General features: G+C 47.8%; 1 protein-coding gene across 2 annotated transcripts in view; it reads left to right on the top strand.

Annotated features, from left to right (window-relative positions):
• Prkcb (protein kinase C beta) overlaps positions 1-25,331 on the top strand; it is a 344,919-nt gene that overhangs the window by 165,020 nt on the left and 154,568 nt on the right. For both annotated transcript variants that reach the window (XM_087908489.1, XM_087908488.1), the window contains exons 4-5: positions 3,666-3,777; positions 4,538-4,666. In XM_087908489.1, coding sequence (XP_087764615.1) covers positions 3,666-3,777; positions 4,538-4,666 — 241 coding nt within the window. The remainder of the gene's footprint in view (positions 1-3,665; positions 3,778-4,537; positions 4,667-25,331) is intronic.

Here is a 25,331-nt window from a genome sequence, read left to right as displayed (position 1 = left end):
GGAAGCCCGTGGGGACTCCTGTGTTATACATAAGATCTAAGGAAAGTCAAACCCTAACTGGAACCTAAGTCCTGACCATTGTGAGGTCAACACATTGAAAAACCCAGAAAGGACCTCAAGGGCCAAGAGGAAGGAGATAACTTGTCCTTGGCTTTGGAGTTCAGCTCATCTCAATCACTCACACCAGTTTTATTAGGGCCAGATGTGGGGTCTGGACCCAGCAGCCTCCTGAGAGAGGGCTGTGACGCAGCTTGCCTGTTAGTCCTATGCACATACTCCGCCCACTGGGACAGGACCAATCACCTGTCAGCTTAGCTTTCCCCCTCTTTTCAGGTTAGGTAGTGTCGGTTTTTTGGGAGAAGCTCACAGGCAGATACTACTCATGCATAGGGGTTGCTTTTAGGTGGGTTTGAAGCACTCCTTTTTCATTTTTGAGGGATATGTTCAAGAGGGCACACTGGGAAGTGTTCTACAGTAGAGAGGGAACTCAGTGTGCGACATAGTCTCTTGGCCCAGAAATGGAGACAAGCCCCCAGTTGTGATGTTAGTTTTCACAGGGTGAGTTCCCAGCCCTGCATTTGTTACTAGAGTAACATCTAAGATGTTGAGTGGGTTAGGGGACTGCTGGGGTCCTTGAACATGATCTGGGCTCTCCTGGTTCCACTGCTCAGAGCAGAGTGGACACCGTCTTTCAGACTCAACCATTCAGGACTCCCATCAGGGCCAATAATGACAAAGCGTTGTAATGTCACCCAAAATAATCTATAACTCATTATGGAGATACAGGGATCAGAAACCTACATGGCTGAAGAATTTTGAATGAACCTTTTAAAATTCATTTTTATGTATGCACAGATGTGTGCATGTGTGTGGGGCACACATGAGCGTGCACTGAGGCTGATGTCCAGTGTCGTTTTCTGTCTCTCTCTACCTATGTATGGAGGCGTGGTGGAGCCTCCCAGTGAAGAGAGCTCACCAGTGCTGCCTAGGTGAGCTGGCCACTTGCTTCAGCGATCCCCTGTTGCTGCCTTAGGGGGGCTGGCATGATAGAGGGGCTGCCATATCCACTGGCTTCTGTGAGTGCTGGCATATGATTTCCAGTCCTCAGACTTGTGTGGCAAGCGCTTCACCCACCGAGACATCTCCCCAGCCCCAAGGCACATTTTCCATGCTGCAGAATCATGCTATTACACATAATAAAAATCCACCCAGTTGGTATAGACAGTTTCCCTCACTAAACTATGCTCCCAAATGCTGCCCAGCCCTCTTCCCGCACTGGGCTCTTAATAAACACTGATCTCTGTTTTGTCTCCTTGGTTTTGCTTTTTCTAGAACATCATATAAACAGGATTATGTGGCACGGAGTCCTCTGTGCCTGCTGTCTCTTCCTTCACATAGCTCCTGAGAGTCACAAATGTTGGTAGTCAGTGGCTCATCCCTTACGCTCAGAATAGTGTGTGAGCCTAGTTCGTCAAGATTTGCTTTAAAGTCTAAAATAGAGCTTGTGAAGCCCTGGGGAGCCTTGCTTTATACACAAGGTAGGCTTAGCAAAGTCAAACCCCAACTGAAACCCACAACTTGACTGTTTCAAGGTCAGTCTATGAAAAAGTCCAGAAGGGACTGAGAGCAAAGGCGCGTCATCCCTCCCCAGGTCACACACTGGGGGACATTTGAGGTCATTTCTGGGTGTTGAGCCCTTGTGAACAGAGTGCCTGTGTAACTTCACATGTGGGTTTTCTTTTCTTTTTTTTTCCTCTCTTGTTTTGTTTTTGCTTTTTGAGACAGGGTTTCTCTGTGTAGCCTTGGCCGTCCTAGAAATTGCTTTGTAGACCAGACTGGACTCAAACTCACAGAGATCCACCTGCCTCTGCCTCCCAAATACTGGAATTAAAGACGTGCACCACCACTGCCCAGCCACATAGGGTTTTTTTTTTTTTATAGATATGCTTTCATTTTAGCTGGGACTCAGAGGTAGGTCATCTATGATGAGGGAGTGCTCAGCTTTGAAGGTAATCGTCAAACCCATCCCATAGCGCACCCAACCCTGCTAACTGTAGGAAAATGTCCAGTGTGTTCTCACCAGCACTGGTACCTTGATATTGTCAATTTTAGTTTCTTTTTCAGATTTGAATAGGTGCATGGGTTAGTTTTTAAGTTAGAAGCATCTCTGTGGACCAGCCACTCTCCACTTGGAAAACAATGCGTACTTCTTATATTTATTTGCTTACCTATTCACATTCTGTCTGTGAGTAGCATATAGATTCTAAGGAGGCACCTGCCCCTGCAGCAGTGAATCACGTGACTAGATGAACGGCTGGAGGTAGAGAGGGACAACAGGCTGCCCCTGCTAGGTGTCCCGTCAGCCCCGGAGTGGAATTAACTTCAGGATGAAACAGCTTTGCTCTCGGCTTGCAAAGAGGGCTCGTGAGAAAGGAAGAACGGGCAGAGCAGAGAGGGAGGGAGGGTGTCATGTGTGTGTGTGTGTGAATGGATCCTGAGCACGGAGGACACACCGTGCACCTTGTGTGTGTATGAATGCCTTCGCTGGAGGAGCGGTAATGAGAGCGCGATGCTCACGTTCACGGTTTACTGTGGGCCAGGTGCTCCGCTCTCCACATGGGTTAATCCACTTATTCTCCCCAGCGGTCTCGTGCTGTAATGATAGCCTGAACACTATCATTATATACATTTTATGGACAAGGAAGCTGAAGCAGAAAGAGGTGAAATCACAGAAGAACAGGGCTGGGTTATGCTTTGATGTCCGGCCCTGTCTCCTCAACACCACACTGCCAGGTTGTCCTGCCGTGCCTGTTAGTTAAGGGACCTTGTTAGCTGCTGTAATCAATAAATATTAATAGATATGCAGGCCTCCCGATTTGGTGACCTGAACGAGACAGAAATGAGATTTTTCTCTGAGTATCAACCCCAAAGGACAAACCCCAAGGCTGTTAGGCTGACCTTGTTCTTCTCAGGCCGGTTCCAAGTTTGAGTACAAGGTCATCACCTACCTCTCCTCACCTTACAGCCACTGTGGAGGGGAAACAGAGTCAGGGGACACAGCCCTGCTCCTTTTAATGCAACGATGCAGAAGTTTATGCTTCCCATTGGTCTGACGGCCACACCAAGCTACAAGGGAAGGTGGCAGCCCGGTGTCTATGGCACAGCATGCCCTCTGCTACAATTCAAGGGCTCTGCTGTGAGCAGAAGGGGCGGAAGGCCAGCCCTCTCAGCCACAGCTCGCGGACTTTCCTCTGGACTTTGAAGTGTGTTCCCTAGGGGATGAGGAACTTTCAAATGACTTGTAAGTGGGAATGCTTTGTGGTTAGACTTGGGCTTAGATCACTCCAGAGGCTAGTTCGGAGAATAAAGAGATGGGAGGAGAGAGGAGCAGGGGGGGCTGTGGAATACTGGGGTATGCAGGCTGGGTTTGTGAAGGCCTTTGGGGGGATGGAGTTTGACTGATTGTCTGTCTTACAACGAACTCATCCGTCTGACACCACTTGTCTGGTCCTTAGTCTGCGCACAGTGCTCCAACCATGGTCCCCACAGGGACAGCAGGACCCAGTTCCGTCCTTGAAGAGTTCTCCAGTGGCATTCGATGCAGGGTTCGTGCTCGGCTCTCCTCACTGACGGTGGCCTCTTTTGTCTGTTTCTCTTGGTCTTAGGACCCCCGGAGCAAACACAAGTTTAAGATCCACACGTACTCCAGCCCCACCTTCTGTGACCACTGTGGATCGCTGCTGTATGGACTCATCCACCAGGGGATGAAATGTGACAGTAAGTACTTGCTCTCCTGGGAGTGACAGTGAGAACATGTCTGCCCGTGGGGAAATGCTATAGGAAAGGCTTCTATCCGGATGGCTTAGGGTCCGAATCTGCACTGTGTCCTCCGGACCCCTGGGCAGGACTATTACCCATCGCCCTGTACTGAGCTCTGCCCTCTACAACAAGGTGGATCAGCTCATCCCCTTGCAGAACACCTCCCATAAGTCATCTCCCGGCTGTGCCCCCTTTCCAAGGAACTCGGACTATTGCATGTCAGTTTTTTTTAAATTAGGAGATGTCACACTTTAAGTCTGGGTTCCGGCTGATGTTAAACACGGGGCAGCTTGGCGACATGGTGTAAACATTCCTATGGGGGCAACCAGGGTGGATGTGGTTGTGTCCTCCACATGATCGCCTGCATATCTTCCCTCACGGGAGTGGTACAGTGGGCATTCGAGTTGGGGCTTCAGAGCCACTGGGGTACAGAAGTACAGAGGCACCTGCCGCAGACTGTACCTTGACCTTCAAGGAGGATGACCAAGTTCAATTTCTTTCATCCATCAGGGTTGTGAGAAAGATTGGGAGAAGTTCTTTTGATTTGACATTGGGCAAGATGGTTTGTTCTCTGCTAGGGGCTACTGGCTCTAAGGTGGGGGGAATAGGGAGGTATCAGTTGGCCCAGGTACAGCCGTTGCCTGAAACCCCTAACCTGGGCCACCTTGGGCCACCCTGAACCAGCCTGAGCCATGCCCCCCTCTCTCTGCCCTTACAGCCTGTATGATGAACGTCCACAAGCGCTGCGTGATGAACGTCCCCAGCCTCTGTGGCACCGACCACACGGAACGCCGTGGCCGCATCTACATCCAGGCTCACATTGAAAGGGAGGTCCTTATTGTTGTCGGTAGGTGACCCCGAATCGCTGCCCTGGTGCTGGGAGCCCCCGAATTCCTTGCTCAGGCGGGGAGGGGAGGATAGTGTACCTCAGGCTACAGGTGCATGGAGGGGCATGATGTTGCTGCTTTGACCCCACCCCCAGTGTGGCCCCTTTCCACAGTGAAATCCTCAGACTGTGGACCCTCAATCCCATGTTCTCAGCACCTTACGCTGGCCTAAGTTGCTGTAACCAGCCCCCCTTCATTCTTTCTTAAAAAAAAATAGAATGTATAATTGAAATATAATAATTGCATATATTTGTGGTCATAGTGTATTTTGACACATGTACAATATGTAATGATCAAATCAAGGTAATCTTCACACATCTTCGCACCGTCTCAAACATCTATGGTTCCCTTGTATTGAGGACGCACAAAGGACTTGGGATTTTACAAGTTTACAAGATGCCTTCTGTCTCCTGTTGGTCTTTTCTGTGTCTTCTGATACATGCAGTCCCTGTGCCCTTATTCAGATAGCCAAGAAGGCATACTTCCTTCCTTCCCCAGACTTTTCCAATGGAACATAGAGTCTTGATGACCAAGACCAAATTTGGAAGAATTTATGTCTTAAAGAGAAAGGGAAGGACTGTGCCTCTTTAGGGAACTCCGGGGGGCCTCCAATGTAATTGAATTTTTTTTTAACCTGGTAGAAACTATGCTGGTCACTCTAATATTTTGCATACTTATTGTGTATCTGAACCATTGCATAAGAAGGAGAAACGGTCCAGTTTGCTGAGGGGTGGAGTGGCATGGGGGGGGGGAGGTCGGAAAGGAGGTCTATCTGCCTTTCTATAGCGATTGTTCATGATGTGCAAGTTATTTAGGAATTCATCCGGGCTGGAGTGGCAGGTGCTTACCCACTCGTCATGGTAAAACCGGGGCAAAACTAGTCACAATGGCGTGAAAGTTTGAAGGAATTGTGTCTCCCAGGCTTATGTAACTAATTTGTATAAACGAGGTGTCGTCACTTCGCTATGAAGGGTTTGTTTTGTGCCTTGGCCTGTCTCCGAGGCCCCCCAAATGGTTTAGTAGCACTGACGTACTGAGCCCTGGCTTGCCAGGGGTTTGCCTAAACCATATAAAAGTTGAGAAGTATCCCTGTGAAATTTAACTCCGTGTCAGATGCCCAGTGAGTTCTTAGAGGTGGTGGTTTCTTCAAGAGGCTTTTTTTCCCCAAGGAGAAGTCAAGGGAGGAAGCAGCTGTCTCCTAGTGGGTTGCTTTGGGTGTAGGGGTGGGGCACAGAGGCCTGTTTTTAGCAACAAGTCCTAAGGAAGCCTGCCCCTAGGCCTCGTCATTGAGAATCTAGCCTCGCGTGCCTGAGGGAGAAAAATGAGGCTCTGCTGCCCCCTAGTGGTTCAAAACGGTTACCGTGGGCAGCCCCAGTTATAGAGTGTGTTTAGATCCTCAGATGGTCTTATCAAGTATTTGTTATGTTCGTTTTATGACTGTGACAAACGAGATAGAAAAATGAGACTTCTCACCAGCAGTGGTACCAAAACGGTAGCTGACATGCACAGGGCTTTTGAATAGTATGTAATACATCCATCATTATATGAAAGTGCTTACAGGCAACATCTTGTTGAAATACCGCAGTACCGTCAGGTGGTAGGCAGTATCCTTCTACCCATCAGGAACCAGATTCAGCAGATGCCCGCACTCACTTCCCAGGAGAGGTCCATTTGACTCGAAAGCACCCTCCTATATGTACTAAGTTATTGGGTTTTTTTTTTTTTTGCTTGTTTTTAAATATGTATGTATGTATGTATGTATGTATGTATGTATGTATGTATGTATTATGTATACAGTGCTCTGCCTGCATTTATCCCTGTAGGCCAGAAGAGGGCACCAAATCTCATTACAGATGGTTGTGAGCCACCATGTGGTTGCTGGGAATTGAACTCAGGACCTTTGGAAGAACAGGCAGAGCTCTTAACCACTGAGCCATCTCTCCAGCCCTCTAAGTTATTGTTTTAGATTATTTTGATTCCTTTGCTCGATCCCCCCCCCATTTATTTCCTTTCTGGGTTAGCGATGGTAGCTCTTAGGGGAATTCCCTGGGGAGTCTTGGTGATGACTTTCTAAGCCCAAGGTCAGATGTTCTGTCTAACCATGCCAGTGACTCTCAGGTGGTCCTTGGATACAGCTGTGACATTTGTTTTCTAGGGCCACGGCAGCAAAGTAGCACAGACTTTTGTTCTTACGGAGTCCTGGAGGTGGAAGGACTAGGCCCAGGACCAGTAGTGTTATTCCTTATACAGGGCTCCTACGGACTCCGGTCCACGCTTCTGCTAGTTGCTAATGGTCTTAGGGTTCTTTGGCTCTGCTGCTGTATGTGTTCTCTGCTAAGTTAGAATGCCAGCTTCTGGACTGCAGCCCACCCCAACCTAGGATGACTTCATCCCTACTTGAGCATATCTGCAAAGACCCTAGAACCAAATAAGGTCATGGTCACAGGTGCCAGGATGCAGGCTCGAACTTAAGATTTGGGGGACCAAAATCCAGTTCAGTAATGGAAGGTAGAAAAGATGGGGCACCCTTAAAGTTCAGGATGGAATTTTCCATCATTAGGACCGTGATAGCGTTAATTGAATAACGGCAAGCATTTCAGTAGTGTCTGTGTCTTCCTTCTAATTGTGGGGCTGTGAGGTTGCTCAGTAGACTAGGGTTACCCTCACAGACAAGGAGAGATTCAGGCTTGACAAAGCTGCACAGCTTGATCCATGTTTCAGGCAGAGCAGGGCTTCACATCTGGGCCGCTGTGTCCCTGTGCCCTACTAATCTCTCTAGCACAGGCCAGGCGCAGGCTGTGCCCAGCATGGCCTTGTTTATTGATTTTAATACTAGAGTTTCAGGATGCCTGGAGTCTTCTCAGCAGTTCTGCACCAGAAGTGGTCTTGCGTCTCACCTCATACAAATCCTAGAAACATTAATAGGGTCAGAACTTTCCACTGGCCACCAGCCTGGTCCACTGATATCAGACCTGGGTGTCCCACGCTATTCAGAAGTCCAGCCTCTTCCTGACTACAGGGTTTTCTATCACCCCTGGCTACTGACACTCAGGCTGTCTGTGGACTTCTGTAGGCCATGATCAGAATGGAAATATGGCCAGTTCTTCTCCCGAACCCCACCAGTGGGTTTCCTAACTTCTTTAGAACATCCAAATCTGACTGTCCAGCCCCAGTCTCTCCAGGAATCCTCTATCTGGCAGCCCTGCGTGTGGTTGTCTTTGCCATGTTTTCTTCTCCTGGCATTTAACTCTTCCGCAGAGCTCCACTGGTTTTAACCCCTGACCTTTCCATGCCTTAGTCGCTCATGGCAGAGTGCACTGAACTTGGACAGTTAGAGTGTTGGGTTTGATTTCTTCCTGCCTTAGCCCCAGAAGGGAAGACTGATCCTTTTTTGGTTCCCGACCCATCCCCAGCCTCTGCTAAGGCTGACATCACTACACATTTGTGGAATCAGAATCGCATCAAAGATCCTGTTAGTTGGGAGGCCTCACATTGCATTGGTGTCTTCTGAAGTTGGATTCAGCAGATATTTTATCTCACACTCGTAGTCTTCGAAGGCAGTGGAGCACACAAACAGTCCTTGGGGTCTCAGTCAGTGTCAGTAGCAAGTGATCAAGGGACCAGGGCCCACCCCTTGGACCCATGACCACCTTGCTCTCTGGACAGTGTCAAGACACAGAGCAGTTGTACTTCTAGAAACATAAGAAACCGTGTTGGCATTGTTGTGCCCTGTGACCTTATGCAAGAAGGCAGCACCTTGTCATAAGACTAGATCAGAGTCACGTGATGAGCCTGGAGTTAACCTGGGTCCCTATGCAGATAATGATATATTATTCAACCTCTTTTGATTCATATCTTCGTATAAACATAAAACTGACATTCCCATCTCATACATTATGGCTGTATTCTTTTTTAAATTAAATTTTAAGTTAGTATACAAAGTAATGGGTTGTGTTAAGTACAGCCCCATTTTCTTTTAATTTGAGAATTTTATACATGCGTTTAATGTGCTTTTATTAAATTCAGTCCATTCCTGCCCACCCAGTTTCTCCCCATAGACTCACCCCTACTTTTCCCCCTCAACTTCAGGGGCTCTTAAAGAACCAAACAATAATCCACCGAGTCCACTTTGTGCTGCCTGTATGTGCATGGCTGTAATGCCACATCCTGAAGCATCAGTAGCCCCTACGAGGTCACATCCCTAGAGGACAGTGACTGTCTCTCCCCCAGAGCCGTCAATTGCCAGTAGCTCTTCAGCTAGAGGTGGGGTTTCACGAGGCCGGCTGTCTTCCATGCTGAGAGTTTGGCTGACTTGATCCCGTGCATATAATCACATCCATGAGGTGTTTGTCTACACAAGGACCTTTAGCAAGATGGAAAGAGTGAAAAGAAGGCGAAATAAAAACAAAAGCAAAGCCCTGGGGAGCCTTATGTGGAATTCCATGAAAGTGTCTGTCCTCCTTCTAAGGTCAGTATGGTAGGACAAGACTCAAAGACCTGAGAGCGTACCTGAGTACCTGGGCACACATTGTGCCTAAGGGATGCGGCGGGAGATGGGGAAGTAGTTAGGGGTGATTAGGTGCTTGCGGTTGCTATTGGTAGGCCGGTGAGCTGGCTCTCCAGGGATTCATTTATTCATCTATCCACCCATTCATTCATGAAGGAGCCAAGAATGCATGAACTTTGGTCTCTGCCTTGAAGGGTCTCATGGGCTGTCAGGAGAGGTGGGCACAGACTGCTATGTGGTAATTTTGTGATGGTACCATAGGAACTCCAGCGGGGCATTTTGAAGGTCCTCACGGGAGCCATAACCGAGATAAGCCTCTTACAGTATGACTGTTACCTAGATAGAGCAAAGGAGTGAGAAAAATGATATGAGTTGGGCTTGCTGAGCCCTTTCCGCAAGGGTACACTGAGACATGCCGTGAAAGGGATTTGGGGTGGCATTTCGCTTGCTAAGTGCGGCTTCCTCCCCATACCGTCAGAAATGAGAGTCTAGAGATTTTTTTTTAATCAATTCACTCGATCTCCAAGTCATTGCATTATTAGGCATTGTGTGTTTTCACTATTTTTCAAGCATATTCTGGAATTTTCTATTACAATAGGAGCTAAGTGAGGCCTCTTGCCGGTTCCCTGAGATGGTCGCAGCATCTTCCTCAGCTCTCCTTCCACTACACAGGCAGACTCTCATTCAAGTTAAAACTGACTTCAGTTCATATGTTTCCTGGGCATCACCTCCAAAGCCCACTCTAATGTGCACCGTTCCTCAAACCTCCTAAGCTTATGGGTATTTGAACATGGAGTCAGAATGGACCTGCGGGTTGTATTTACGTTTTGCTCAGCGGCCTACTTCCTTTGGTTACTACTTACTTGAAGCATAGGAGGGGGAAATGGGAAGTGTGGTGAAGGAAAAATCTAACTGAGTTAATATTCTAAAGTATTTTTCAGCCAGGCCTTAGTTTCAGGATGTGATTTAAAAAAAAAAAAAAATGGTCATGAACTAGCTGCTCAGGACCACAAGGGGGCAGTCTCTGACTCCAAAACCATTCCTCCATAGGGTCTTTTTAAAAAGATGTTCCGGTTTGAGCCTGGCATGGTGCCTTATTCCTGCAACTCCAGCCACTTTGGAAACTGAGGCAGAGTATCACAAGCTCAAGGCCTCACTGGGCTACAAGATGAGTTCGAGGCCAGCCTGGGCTACTTACTGAAAACAACGTGTCTCAAAACAGAAAGGGAAAGGAGGGCTTAGGGAATGGGGGCATACACACGTGATGAGATGGCTCAGTGAATAAAGGTGCTTATTTTGAAAGCCTGACACCAGCGGTCCATCCCTGGGATTTGCATGATGAAGGAAGAGAATTGACCACATCCTTGTCCTATGTCCTCCAACCTTGTATTGTGTGAGATGTGCTGATGTTCCTACACACATGTGTACTCACACGTACCGAATAAGGAAGTGTCGTTTTCATAAATAACCCAGAGAGTGAGCTGGGGATATAGTTCAGGAGTAGAGCATTTGTCTGATATTTGTAAGACTCTGAGTTGAGTCGTCTCTCTCCTCTGCCCTGCCACACACACACACACACACACACACACACACACGGTAGGGATACAGTCTGAAGGGGCTATGCCATACAGCTGGGCTCACTGGCCCCGAGGAAGGTTTCACGCCGAGCAGGACAGACCTCCATGCTGGAGACCCAACCCTTTGCTCTTTACAGCCTGGATATCTGAGAAGTGTGGAATCAGAAGTGTCTTCGATGACAGATGTTTCCAGTTTGGAATCTCTGCATAAGCATAATGAGATATGTTGAAGGCGGGACTCACGCAGACGATGGAATTCTTCTATGTCCACACACCTCATCGCTCACCCTAATGACTATTTTATATAACGTTTAGTGTTTCAAGCCGCGGCACTTTCTGCTTGTAGCATCATGTCAGTGTGGGGTTTGAGGAATAGGGGTGTTCAACTCCTCCTAGTTTTTTGGTTTCCCCAGGATTTTATGATGAAGCATTTCTATGAGCCAGCAGTCAGGAGAATTGCACGGCAGGCACCTCCACATCCACCTCTGAAGATCTCCCTTTGCCGGTGACCACACTTGACCAATCGTGTGTCCAGCTGTCTTGCTTTCCATCCACCCATCCTTCGTATTTTGACACATTTCGAAGTACATTGCAGACATCTGTTTATTTCTTGCTGGACAATTTGCCATATAAATAACAAATTCAAAACCAGAACTTACCTTTAAACCTTTGAGGTAGAATTTACGTAGTATACTCATGTCTGAAGTGTCCAGTAGCTGGACTTTGACAATTATGACTCTGTCATAGCCCCCTCCCATTTCATCCTCGGTTGATTGATTGATTGGTTAGTGTCACAGAGGTCACCGAAGATCTAATAAACATTAAATGTTGACCTTGGAAGAATGTTCTTGTGTGTGTGTATGCGTGCGTGCGTGTGTGCGTGCGTGCGTGCGTGTGTGTGTGTGTGTGTGTGTGTGTTGGGGGAGCGGTCCTGGCCTCACTCACCCATTCACCCCCAGTGAGTCTGGGAATTGAGGAGCCCTTGCCACCTAAGACCCCTCAGGCTGTATCCTATCCATAGCTCTTGCTGTATAAAGAATTAACAATACAGCACAGCAGGCCTGTGGGAAGCTTCCTATGCATTGGCCAGGGAGCAGATGTCCTTGAAATAAGCCCAGCAAGGTGTCAATGTCCCCGACTGGAATGCAGAAGCTGAGTCAAGTGGTATCCCCAAGTCTACAATGCTGTGCATCCTATTCAGTGCCTTATCGAGAGCCTGCACACGGCACCGGCCAGGGCCCCTCCCCGGCTTCCTCTATGGCTTGGAAGTTGTAGGTGGATGTATTGGATGTTAAAATCTCAAGGAGCTAGAGGAAATTGGAGTTGCCCAGTCTCCTCCTGGTTCCCCCACCGAGTGTTATGAGAACATCCAAGGCCAGGCAATGCCCTGAGATCCCCAACCTTAAGAGAAGACAGCACAACCCCTGTGTCTAAATGCCTGAGGAACTTCACTGAGGACGGTGCTGCCAGGACTGCCAAACTGTGACTTTCGGGGAGTCCCCAGCAGTATTCATTCAAAAAGCACATATGTATGGTGACTCTCAGACTCTCTGTGTGGGAATCTGTTGCACTGGCATGTAGAGAAACAGATACCAAATGAGCGTGTTTATTGACTGTGGTGAAGACTGGAATCAGCTTGAGAAGAACAGATCCATCTTGTGGGGTGTTAGGGAGTCACTAAATGGTGACTTGAAATAGGCTGTATGGAGCTGGTCATACTCTGAATGGAAACTGGTTGTCCAGTGGTGTTCAGTTTATGAAAATTCACCAGACTGTGCGATTATAATCCAAATACTTTCATTCAAATTTATACTGCGTTTTTTTTCTTTTACTTACAAAACTTCAGAAGTCTGAATAATCAAAACCCCAGTTGTAGATATTGACCTGTTGCAGACGTTGGCAAATTGTGGCCCGTGGGCCAAATCTCAACTGCCACTAGCTTTTATAATGAAGTTTTATTAGACTGCAATCACATTTGTTTATATGGTAGTTTTTTTCCCAATCAAGTGGCAGAATTCGTTAGACAGCTATATGATTTGTGAAGCCTAGAGTATTTGCTCTTTGACTGTCCCTGAAAAGAACTCCTTGACCTAGAGGAACATCAATAGCCATTGTGTAAGAAGGCTAGGTTTCATAAAAATAGCTGGTATGAATTCATGTTGAGTAAATATGTAAGTGCGGCAGGTACTGCCTGTGTACAAGAGTATATGTGTATTTAATAAGGATGGGAAGAAAGGTGAGGAAAGATACGAACTGGGATGCAGATATTGGGATCTCAAAGGCTTGGGAGTGGAGTCCTGGGGAGGGTGAGGCAGGGCAGTATGATCTCTTTCTGCGTCTTTGTGTTAATTTCAGTTTTCTGTGCCACTGGGGATTAACCTTCATGTGTGCCAGACCAATGCTGGATACCTGAGCCCCCTTTGAAAACTTCATTTTGAGATAGAGGCTTGCTAACTTATTCAGGCTGATTTTGAACTCATAATCCCCCTGCCTCACCTCCTAAAGAAGTGGGCTTATGTCGTGAGTGTGTATGTATGTGTGCGTGTCTGTGATATGTGTATGCATATGTATGTGTAGTCTATGTATATGTGTGCATGTGTGTGTATATGTGTGCTCATGGTATGTGTGTGGAGTGTTTGTGATATATGTATGTAGACGTGTGTGATGGTATGTGTATGTGTGCGCACACACGTGTGTCAGTGTGTGTGTCCATGAGCAAGCACAGAGACCACAAGAGGACATATCACTCTTGGTCTAATTTCTCTCACTGAATTTGGGGCTGGGCTGGCAGCCAGCAAGCCCCAGCAATCCTCCAGTCTCTGTCACTTGGATGCAGGTGTGCACACCTGGCTTTTAAAATGGATGCTGGGGATTCAGACTCAGGTCCTCATGCATGTAGGGAAGACATTCTCACCCAACAAGCCATCTCCCCAGCCTGACCTTTATACTTTTTAAGGGAAAAAAGAAACCAATAAGATGGAAAAATCTTTATATAGGACAAAAAATTTGAATGCATGGTTCCAGCAAGAGTAGCAGTGAGACCTGAGCGGCCATTTCCATGACAGAGCATTGGTTACTTAAAGCAGGATGCTGGTGGCCATAGCCATGGCAGTACCAGTCTTAGGCCCTGCCTGGGTATTTTGTGTTTCTATTGTCATGAGCGTGTATCTTCTTCATCTGTCCATTTCGTGAGCTGGGCCCATTCTTTGAATTTCAGGCACGCTGGTTGCCTTCTGGGTGCCTCACCATCCCCACACCCCATCCAATTCCCCCTTTGACTTAAAGAGATCTCTGACGCTCCACCACCTTCTGCCCTCAGTCCTTCCTAATGCTGCACCCCAGAGTTCCTACTGGGGGTGTTTCTGCTGCAGAAACCATTGGCCCCCCTGGCCACTCTGTAGACCAGTTGCCCCGGCAATACCTGGGAACTTGTTAGACACGTGGAAATCTCAGATTCAACTCCAGGCCTGCAAATCCACATCCACATTCCTCCATTCTAACGAAATTCCCGTGCAGATTTCTGCTCTGCTGCTGTGCGAGAGCCTCGAGGAAGCAGGAAGAGTTCGCCTTGTTGTCCACTAGATGGCAGGCGCCACCCATGCTCGATCCCATGCGGGCGGGCCACAGGTGGCCTTGCCGGGTCTAGAGGATGCCTTCAAGTTCTTCCATGGTCTCAGCACCTCCGGCGTTGTGAAACTTTCCAGTTAATGCCCTTGGTCTAGAATCCCCTTTCTCTGTGTTGTGAATCTCCTTATGCATCTTGGCAAGGGCCTCGTAAAGCAAGAGCTCCTGGCTTGAGCTGGTGCCAGATCGCCAGAGCCTTCCAGCCCCCTTAACCCTCGTCTCCCGCTCCTGCATGGAATGCTCTTATGTCCAGGAGAGCTGTGGGGTCCCAGCTTTTAACCGGTCGGCTGTCCTCATTGAATTACTTTTCTGTGGATGGGCCGCGGCGGGATTTTGGTCAGGAGTCTGGACTTTAAAGGCAGGCTTCAGCTTGAATGCTGGGTCTTTCACCTCAGCAGACATTTGCCGGGCGCCTCCTCTGTGCGTTTCCTGCTCTCCCGAGGAAGGCTGGAGGCACACGCATGACTCTCTCATTCTTTTTAATGATGGGAGATGCACAGGAAGCCAACAAAACGTACCCCTAAGACAGGCTGTAAGGAAATAAAGGAGTGTAATTTGTGGTTTCTCTGTCACTAGCAGAGATGGCATTTATCCGAGACCACAGTGGCAAACTCGGAGGAGAGTGGATTGCAGTCTCCAGGGAAGAACACGATAAACAGGAAATAGCGGAGCCAAAAGCCCGCAGGCAAGACTTGCAGAACCTAATCCGAGTGGGTGTGGCTGAGCCTAGTGATGCAATGGTCTTGAGAAGACCCGCTCAGCTTTTGTCTGGTGCTGTGATATGGCTGGGGCAAGGTCCCAGACTAGTGTGGCGATAAGGGAGGGAACATCACACTGGAGACAGGCCAGGGAGCTCCCCAAGGGAGGCAGGATAGGAGCAGGTTTGAGGGTGAGGGAAGCCCTGATTATAGCTTGCTGCATGGAAGACCACTGCCAGGCCATGTCAAGACCGCCTGACAATTCGGACCACTGCCAGGCCGCCTTAAGAACTACAGGGAAGGAGGTGTGGTTTCAACCTCAGAATAGCCTCAGGTCTGGAGGGGTTCACTCTACTCTGTCACCTCCAGCCCTTGCTGGTGGCAATGCCAGTCACTCGGTGGGGGTGGGGTAGAGGTGGGCTTTCCCCCATGTAATTATATTGGAACCCTGTGGTGTAGTTACTAACATCCACTCTGTTTTATAGAGGAGGAAACCAAGGGAGAGGGAGAAGAAAGACATGAAGGAAGAGAGGAGCGGGTTTGGGGGGGGGGGCGGAGATTAAATAACTTGTTCAAACCACACAGCTAAGAATGCGTGGTGCTGGGAGTAGAACCTAAGTGTTCAGCTCCAGGTAGGAGCTCATGAACTCCATCTGTGCACTAAGCATGAGGGATAAGCTGATGGCGCCCAGCTATCTGCAGCTCCCTTTTCTGATCCCTGCCTGTATGCCGAGCTCATACTCAGGACTGGCTCGGCCCTCTGATCCTCAGTTTTTCCAACAACTTCTGCTGTTGCTTCCACTCTTCTTCCCTCCTCTTCCCTCTCCAACTGTGTAGAGACCAGAGCTGAGGAGCCACTGCCTCCAGCCCATGGAGACTAACTCCCAGGCCTCCCCCTGCCCTGGACTTGCCTTAAGTCTGTCCTGCTTCTTTGAGAAAGTAAGAGCCAATGTTTGTAGAACTGTGAGGGGGAAGGTGGTCCCTCTTCGTCAGGTTAGCCTAGCTTTCTGCAAAATGGTGGCTTCTATTGGCCAAGTCCTGGGCAGGAGACTGGGTATGAGAGATGGGTGAGAAACGGTCACTTGGAGAAAGCCTTTCCTCACTGAACCTTGAACATTCTGGCTAGTTTGGCTGGTCAGCACATTTTCAGGGTCTGTGCCCCACCCACCATGCCCCAGGAGCTGGTTTTGAGGTTCATCCTGTGCCTGATTTCACATGGGTGCTAGGGATCCAGACTTGAGTCTTCACACTCTCCTGGCAAACTTACCTTACCTGCTGAACCATCTCCTCGGTTCCTTCCTGACTGACTGTCTGCCCACCAGATCTTCTGTACAGTGGCCTTTTAATTCTGCCTTCAGGTTGGCCTGTCTGAATGTGCTTTTCTGAGCCAGAAGTCCAGGTCCCTGGGGCCCCAGAGAGAGGCTAAGTTGAAGCTACCCCCCAAGGAAATGTTAGTGGTTGTTCGTTTCTGCAGAGTTCTCTTTGGCACAATTGGAAAACTTACAACCCTGAAGTCAAATCTTTGAGAAATTGGGACATTTGGAACCATTCCTCGGTGCAGCGCTCATTCTCCATGACCCGAGATGTGGGATCTGTGTAAGAGAAGCATTCAAAGGGCCTGGCGCCTAAGCTTGTCCCTTCAAGACACTGGTCCTATTGTGCACTCTGCCAACACTTGCCAGCCCTTACGACATATCAGGTGTTTCAAGGAGACCATCTCATTGAATCCTCGCCCTGCCTCACATCCCTGAGGATGTACACTCAATTTTCAGGCAAAGGGGTTGCAGTGGGGAGAGTCCGTAATAGTCATATGGCTGTTAAGTGGCCTATGTAGCATAACAAGTCCCAGACTGTCTGACTGCAGAACTTGGGTCCTTAGACACTCTGTTGCCCACTTTTCTAGGTGTTCTGAGACACTTTAGGCTTAGAGAATTGAGGACATCAAGAAAGGGAGAGAGGGGAGAAAGGGGAAGAGGAAGAAGAAGAAGAAGAGGAGGAGGAAGAGGAGGAGGAGGAGGAGAGAGGGCACTAGCAAGGGCATGCATCAGATTCACAACAGTATCCAGAGAAAGTTAAAATAAAATGATACTCAGAGAGATCAGATTACCATGGGGAATACCTTTCCACTATGAATGGCGAGCCTTGGAAAACCCTGGGACCATTCAGAGCCAAGAGCCACTCGGAGTATAGTTTAACGGGGGTATACAGTAGACGTTGAATACCTTAGGGGTAGGCTAGTCTGGAAGAGGGTATCAGAGGAAAACCTAGAGCCAGGATCAACCAGTTGCAGTTGGCAGGGAATCCAGGGAAGTGGCTTGCAAAGTAAATAGTAAGGATTACTTTCCTGCTCTCTAGCTCCACGTCTTAGTCCATCCTGTGCAGGAGCCCTGGTAGGCTCCCACTTACACTCAGAAAATCCTCTAGTGTCTTGGGATCTTCTCGTTCCCACACGAGGCACCTTAGCTCCTCTGGATTAGCCCATATCTAACCTACAACTGTGCAAGCTCCCGAGAAGCTGATGCCCTTGCGGGCATACTGCCCCGACACTCTTCCCAGGACACTCCACTTATGGAACCATGAAGTCCAGACCAAAAGGGAGTAGTTCAGATGTTGTTTAGGACAGAGAGATTACTGCCTTCCTCATTCTAGGTCAGTGGCTTTTCGCCTTTACAGATCGAAGTCCGCTGTACAACACTAGGTCTTCTGAATCTTCCTCTCCCTCTCTTTGCACCGCCGCACACACAGTCAAAATCGAACTATCAAGAAATAATACCCTGCTGTGTGCTTTCATGAGTTTCCTTCTCGGAGCCTCCTGCTCTAATGATTTTAAGCAGCCTTTAAGGAAAATGATCTTGACTCTCTGAGTTGTCAGTGGTTATCTGATGACAAATGTCAGGACCCGCCGTCGGGGAAAGCAGTGCTCAGAAAACTTCCCTTTCTGAATCTCTGATGACTCTTCTCTTGGGTGGGAACTGTTCAGGGTGGGGCCGGCATGTCACACCATTTGTCTAGCTTGGGTCATAGTTGGTTAAACTTTTCAACTTTCTGCAAAAATATGCCAGGGCCTTTACCCTCTCCCTTTGTATAGTTTTCTTTTTTCATGCCCCATTTTGGGCACAAATATTGTTGGATGCATTCCAGGAACATAGGACAGCCATTGTATCGGGTGTCTCATGGTCATGAGTTTCTTGACGTCATTCTCTGGTCTTCCCTCAACCATCTTCTAGTTTTTATTACTAATTTTTTAAGTGTAGGAAAAGAGGGGCATGGCACTCCACATAGAGCCACATAAGGAAGTACCAGAGCCCCTCAAAGGCAGAGGAATGGGATGGAAGAAGTGGGCATGAGTCTGTGGAAGGGAACAGGCAAGGTCAGAGGAAGAGGGTTAAGATCGACTATCATCGGTCATCTCAGTGAACTCTGGAGTGTTTACTGCTCAAGAGATTTCATGAGCCTGGGAGAGTGGGGCCTAAAAATGAGGCAGACTTTGGTGGTTGGAATGAAAATGGCCTCCATAGGCTCCTAAGGAGTGGCACTATTGGGGGTGTGGCCTTGTTGGAGTAGGTGTGGCCCTGTTGGAGGAAGTGTGCCACTGGGGTGGTCTTTGAGGTTTTAAATGCTTAAGCCAGGCCCAGTGTCACTCTCTCTTCCTGCTGCCTGTGGATTCAGATGGAGAGCTCCCAGCTACTGCTCCAGCACCATGTCTGCCTCCATGAGCCAGGCTTCCCACCATGACAATAATGAACGAAACTGTAAGCCGACTCCAATTAAATGATTACCTTTCTGAGAATTGTCTCAACTAAAACACAGACTAAAGTCTCATGCAATAGCCAGCTTTATTCAGAGCTTCAGGCAATTTATATTCTGAGGGTTAAGAAGAGTTATCTGAGTAAAGTGTACAATCACAAGGACCGGCCATGTTTTTCTAAAGAGGTACATGAGTAACAACCGCTGAAGTGAACTCACTCCTGTCCATTACACCTGGGAGGAGCACAAAAACATATTCTAAGAACAATTCTATGCTTCGGAGAAACTGAGGACACAATACTCGTGTCTTGTTTTCTTGGAGTTTTTCACACACACCTAGAATCTACACAACTCCATTCTTGGACCGTATTCCCACACTGGATTATAGGGATTGCCCCTCAATTGACTCATATCCAGACCTGGGGTGTAGGAGCCCATCAAGGACATGACCGTCTTGGTGGTGGTGGTGGTGGTGGAGGTGGTGGAGGTGATGGTGGTGGTAGTGGTGGTGATGGTGGAGGTGGTGGAGGTGGTGGTGGTGATAGTGGAGGTGGTGGTAAGGTTTTAGGTGGCTTGATTTTCGTAGGAAAGCTGTATTTCCAGATCAGTCTTTTACTATAGAAATGATGAGCCCTGGGAGGGACAGGTTCTCCAGGGCCAGCAAGGTCTCAAGATATCAGAGGATCTTAAATACAGAAACATAAAGGTATTGTTAATCTCACAGATGTGAGGAGAAAGATCACTGACTCAAGTTATGGCAAAATTAAAGCAAGCTTTATTTGTATATACATCAGAGCTGAAATGGCGACGGTCTCCTCCTAATGTAGAGTTCATGAGACCAGCCTGAGCCAAATTCTCAAGCCCTTTGTATAGGGCAAGACCACAGGGTGGGGGATTTGCATGTAAGCACAGTTACAGGAGCGAGACCAGGCCGTTAAGGAAAGTGGGTCATGGAACAATGGGTATAGAACATTTCTGAGAACAGATAGCTCCAGGAGGTTGGTTTTCGTGTGTTCTATGGTTACTGGGGTACTGTGCAGCCCAGCTCCAAGAAACAGAAATTTAACTTCTATAGTAAACAGAAAATTAACTTTGCTGCAGACTCAAAATGGCTTTTAGGAACAAAATGGAGATGGGCTGGTTTCTCTGTATGGTTCCTGGAAATAATTTTTATTGGTTCATGAAATATCTATAGATTTAAAAACAAACAATTCAGTACCAAAGACTCAATGATGAAGACAATGGCCCCTCCCCAAAACCTAGTTCCACTCTTTATTATCATGTTTATTTTTATTATTTATTCTATTTATACTTTAATTTTGTGCTTATAATGTTCTCCAGCTTTTGTGTATGTAATGCCGCATGCATGCAGTACCTAAGGAAGCCAGAAGAGGGCATTTGATTGTCTGAACTGGAGTTGCAGACGATTGTGAGTCACCATATGGATGCTGGGAACTGAACCCTGGTCCTCTGGAAAAGCAGCTGGTATTCTGAACTGCTGAGTCATCATCTCCCCAGCCCCTAGAGTTGTCTTCTTGAACTTGGTCTTGCATCAGAGTTACTCCAGCATTTCTGGTCACTAGGTATGAGATACAGCTAGATGAGACTAAGTAAATCTGTTTCCCTTGAAGATGGTGTGTCCCTCTCCAATGGGGACACACTCAGAGGACCACCGTTCTTTGGACAGCTCCTCTAGTACCCCTCTGGCACTTAAATGCTGTATGTTCTAATGAAGGTTCTGTTCCTGTTTGTGTCCCCTTCCTTTCCTTCTTCAACATATCTGCAGCACAGGTTTCCTAACATTTCTAGCTCCCTCACTGAGCATCTCCTAGGTCTTGGGCACTGATTTGGTCCCTGGGAATGTGTCCCGTCTTCACAGAAGTTACAGTCTAGTACTTGATCTGTCAGTCAGTTTTTGTTGCTGCTATTGTAGACAAACAATTGTGTTCCTGCGGAGCCACAGTCGCTGCAGGCACTGTGCAAAGGGATGGGTGTGGCTATGTGTGGCTGATAAAGCTTTGCTTTCCTACATAGGTGGTGGGTCAGGTTAGGTCATAGATTGAGACAATCGGGGAATACAGTCAGGCTTCTGGTGTCCTTGGGCGCCCCCATCCAGACTCACGTAACCTTTTTTGAAAACATCAATGAGAAATTGTACCTGTGAAGAACATGTAGATTCTTTTCTAATTATTATTCTCCGAATAATGTAGTACAACAATTAACATAACATGGATGCTGCATTAAATGTTTCAAGTATTGTAGAGGTGATCTAAAGAATAGAGGAGAAATTGAACTGGGCATGATGGTGCATACCTGGAATTCCAGACCTCAGGAAGTTGAGGCAGGGGGATTTTACAGTCAGGGACTCCTTGTACTATGTGGAGAGACTCAGTCTCAAACAAAAGTCTAATAAATGGGAGAATATGCATTGACTATATGTAAATAAATAGGAGAATATGCATTGACTATATGTAAACACTGCGGCATTTTATGTAAAGAGTGTGAGCATCCATGGATTTGAGTATCTATGGGGCTCTGGAACCAAACTTCCCCACGGATACTGAGGAAAAATCAGATGGTAGGTACTAGGGAGAAAACGGAAGCAAGGTGAGGGGAATTTGCAAATTTAGCTGAGGTATGAAGAGTGAGCTATAGCATGGGGACATTCCCTTGAAGATTTTTGTAGGAAGTGAACAGCAGGCCAGGTGGCTCCCTGGAGGAGGAAGACCATTCCAGGTAAAGAAACATCACCTACAAAAGCCCCGTGGCGTGGATGTGCCTGGTATGTCAAGGCACAGCAGGAGGCTGTGTTCACTGGCACAGCCAAGGAGAGCAGAGCAGAGCAGAATGCTTTGTCATCTGCTATCAAAATTGCTCCTTTTCTCTGAGTACAATAAGAACTTGTTATTGAGGCGCTAGTCAATCCCACAACTCGTTGAAGGTGTATAATTTTCATTCAATCTCTTCTTTCCTCCACAGCAGCCAGTGTCTCTTGACTTTCCATTTTGCAAGAAGCACCAGGCATTGAACATATGAAATATTTAATCCCCGCGGGGCCCGTATAGTCCCCCTTTCTAGAGAGGAGGAAATGGGAAGCTTTAGTAAGGGCTAGCAAGAGGGCTCAGCCAGTAAAATGTTTGTGTGTAGGTACGAAGACTGAGTTCAGCGGTGCATGGCTGCAATCTCAGCCCTGGGAAGCAGAGACAGGAGGATCCCTGGGGCTTGCCAGCCAATCTAGAAGCTAGGTTCAGTGAGGGCCCCTATCTCAACCCCCCCGACACACACTCACACACACGTGCGCACACACACACATGCACGCATGCACACATACACACACGGTGAGGGGGGAGGTTAGTAACTCCATCAAGGTTACATACCAGTAAGTGTTAGCTAGGATTTGATCTCCTGTCTGTCTTAATCCAGAGATCTTAACACTTAATTATACTGTTGGACAGTGGTGTAATTCTTTAGAGAGAGTGGAGACCCTGTGGCTTTTGGACCATAAAATTAAAAAACTCTTTGCCAAGCTAGGGTGTGTGCTTATCAATCAAGGCAAAATGAGGGCTGCTCTGAGAACTGGGGAGGGAGGCTCTTTTCCAGGGAGTTCTGACCAAGCCGCTGACAGCTCATTTATGTGATTCGGCTGCAGTTTGACATTCATAGTACAAGACTTGCATACGATTAGCCTGATCATCCTCACATGGTCTCTCGGAAAAAAGAAAAGAAAAGAAAAAGCCTCTGGAATTTTCCCTCTGTCTGGCCTTCTGCATGATGTAACCAAGGCTTTATTTAGTTGGTTGTCTATCCGGGAATAGTGTGGTGTGCCGCCGTCTGCATCACTGTGGGCTGATTGAGGTCTTGTTTTCCTGGAGGGCAGACGCTGTTGCGCAGTCCTGCTCCGTGGCTCTCCTCCCGCAGGATCATTCGAGCAAACACGCTGGCAGAATTTCTTCTGTGCATGACAATGATCTCTCCCTGTGTAAGCCGGAGTCCTGTTAAATATGCATTGCAAATGAGTTGTAAATGAGGAGCCTCCTTGGCTCGGGTCTGGAGGTCTGAACTCTGGGGGCCTCTCCATCCTTTCTTATCACCTGGCTGATGAATCGGACGCCCTTTTTACAATCATTTTTTTCCTGCCCACCCGAGAGCTCCTAATGAGGGCAGAAGCTGCCTGCTCGTGTAACCCCTTCAGACACCTGGTGATTGGAAGCCGGGGAGGCAGCGAGCTTCAGATGCACCTGTCAGATGCCCTGAGTTATCATCAGCTGCCTGCTGGGCTCTGAGAAGTGCTGGGAAGCAGTGAGAAGGTTAGGTAACTGACTGCTATTGTCTGAGCCTCCTCCTCCCACTATGAGCGGCGGGAGGCAGCCATGGATGGCTGAATTTGGGCTCTCACGCAGCTGCCTTCTCTGACCCTCCCTAGGTGCCTGTCTCAGCTCAGAGAATGGGCCTCTGCAGGGACTTGGAATGAGAGCTGAGAGCCTGCTCCCCGGGTTGAGGATCAATGAGCCTTTGATTTTGTTCCTTCTTCCAGTCTAGCCCACTGCCTTTGCCTGTAGCTCCAGAAACCCCAATCTAAGAGGACTTTCAAACTGGGGCAAGGAAAGAGAACTGGTCTGCAGGAAATATGGTTAGAAGTGAAAGACAAGTAGGCAGAGTCACAAAGAGACAGCTGTCCCCAAGAACACCCCAGTAGCATACTTCTGATTCTTCCTTTTAATTTTCCTTTCTTCTTCTTTTCTCCCCCATCCCAACCCCGCCTGGTGCAGAGACTGGAGCTCAGGGGTTTGCGTGTGCTAGGCAAACCCTTTACCTCTGGAGCTACCCTGTTTTGTAGAGGTGGGCACAGTACAGTTTCCTCGACAGAGTTCTCCTCAGGGTCCGAGTATGAGTGCTTAGGGGTGATTGAGCCGTGTGTGCAGAAAACAACTGTAGCTTCCTCCTTTTGCCTGATGCTGATGACTGAGGCTTCTTACCTACAGAGTTTTATTACTGAAACTAGCCAACCCCAACCCTGTGCTGTACCTGACAGACACTCCAGGGTTCCTGGTTGCCAGAGGGTTCCTGGTGTCTCAGAAAGAGCATACCCCCATCCAATCCCTGCTTTCCTGTGGTGTTTGTGTGTGTGTGTGTGTGTGTGTGTGTGTGTGTGTGTACATCTTAATTCCCTCACTGTCTATTTAGAGTTCCAAGACCCAAGCCTCATGGCACCCAGTATCTTTCTCTATCTAAATATAAAAAGTGTGTATAATATCAGTACCTAGCTCTTTACTGTACTGACATGTTTCTCTATTTATGGTTAGGAAAGTGATGTTCAAAGGGCTTTGCTGACTTACCCAAGGTTATTTGGTTTAATCCATGGGCATAACTGGCATCTGATTCATGTCCTGTTGACTCTAAAGCCTGTGCTGTTAGCCATTGTGCCCACGCTGAGGGTAGAGTTGAAGTGGCTTCAACTCGAGCGGTGGGTATACTTTCCCTGCGGCCTTTCACCAAACACACAGCTTCCATTTCTTTTCTGCCTTGGAGTTACCAGCTCCCCCATGGGGTTCTCCTTGGCTCTGATATGGTCTACTCATGGTCTCCTCAACCCTTCCTCATGATGCTAACTTACGATTGCTTCTCATCATATTCTAAGAGACAGGTTGTAGGGCTTTCAGTTACACTGGTTTTTCTAGAGAGATGATAAACTGGCAAATACTAGGCTGGGGGTGCTTTTATGTCTAGGCTTATTCAACATGGGTACTGCTCTACAGGTTTTCATAGAGGGGCCCTTGAGCCTAAAAGTTGATGCCAAAGGCTTATTTTTGTAGCTTGTCATTGGTTAGCCTTGAGCACCTGGTGCATTGGTGAGGCCCAGGACCAGCTACATCCTACCAGCAGGGCGTGTCTCTAGACTGCTTACTGTGAAAAGAGATGGTGGTGTTGGCTGTCTTGTGCCTCTGGTTGGTGCTCAACAAACACTTGCTGAACATAACAGTTTAAACAAGAATGGGGCCGGAAAGATGACTCAACAGTTAAGAGCATTTGCTGCTGTTGAAGAGGACCTGGGTTCAGTTCCCAGCACCCACATGGCAGCTTACAGCTCTCGGTCAACTCCAGTACTTAGGAATTTGTCACCCTCTTCTGGCCTTCACAGGGAGATGGTATGAAGGTGATGCTTACATGTACATGTAGGCATACTCATGTGTACAAAAGAATAATAAAGATTTAATTTTCAAAAAAAGGACAGGATCTCGTTCATAGTTATTCAATAGTCTCAGGTCCATGTATTGGGTCAACTCTGCCTTTCTCTAGACAGCACACGTTTGGTAAAAGAAGAAATGCTGGAGCATCTTGGTCTTTTAGAAGCCTGTGGTGACCTATGAGGTAATTCCCATACCATGCCTATGGCTTTTTTCCCCCCAGTTTAACATAAGAAAATAATGCAACCTCAGAGAGGTGACTTCATGTACCCAACTTTCTTATCTGC

This window comes from Myodes glareolus, chromosome 7 (genome assembly GCF_982192425.1).
Source record: "Myodes glareolus chromosome 7, mMyoGla1.1, whole genome shotgun sequence".
Taxonomy (NCBI): Eukaryota; Metazoa; Chordata; class Mammalia; order Rodentia; family Cricetidae; genus Myodes; species Myodes glareolus.
The sequence above is the reverse complement of the archived record's forward strand: the minus strand, read 5'-3'. Positions and strand labels throughout refer to the sequence as shown.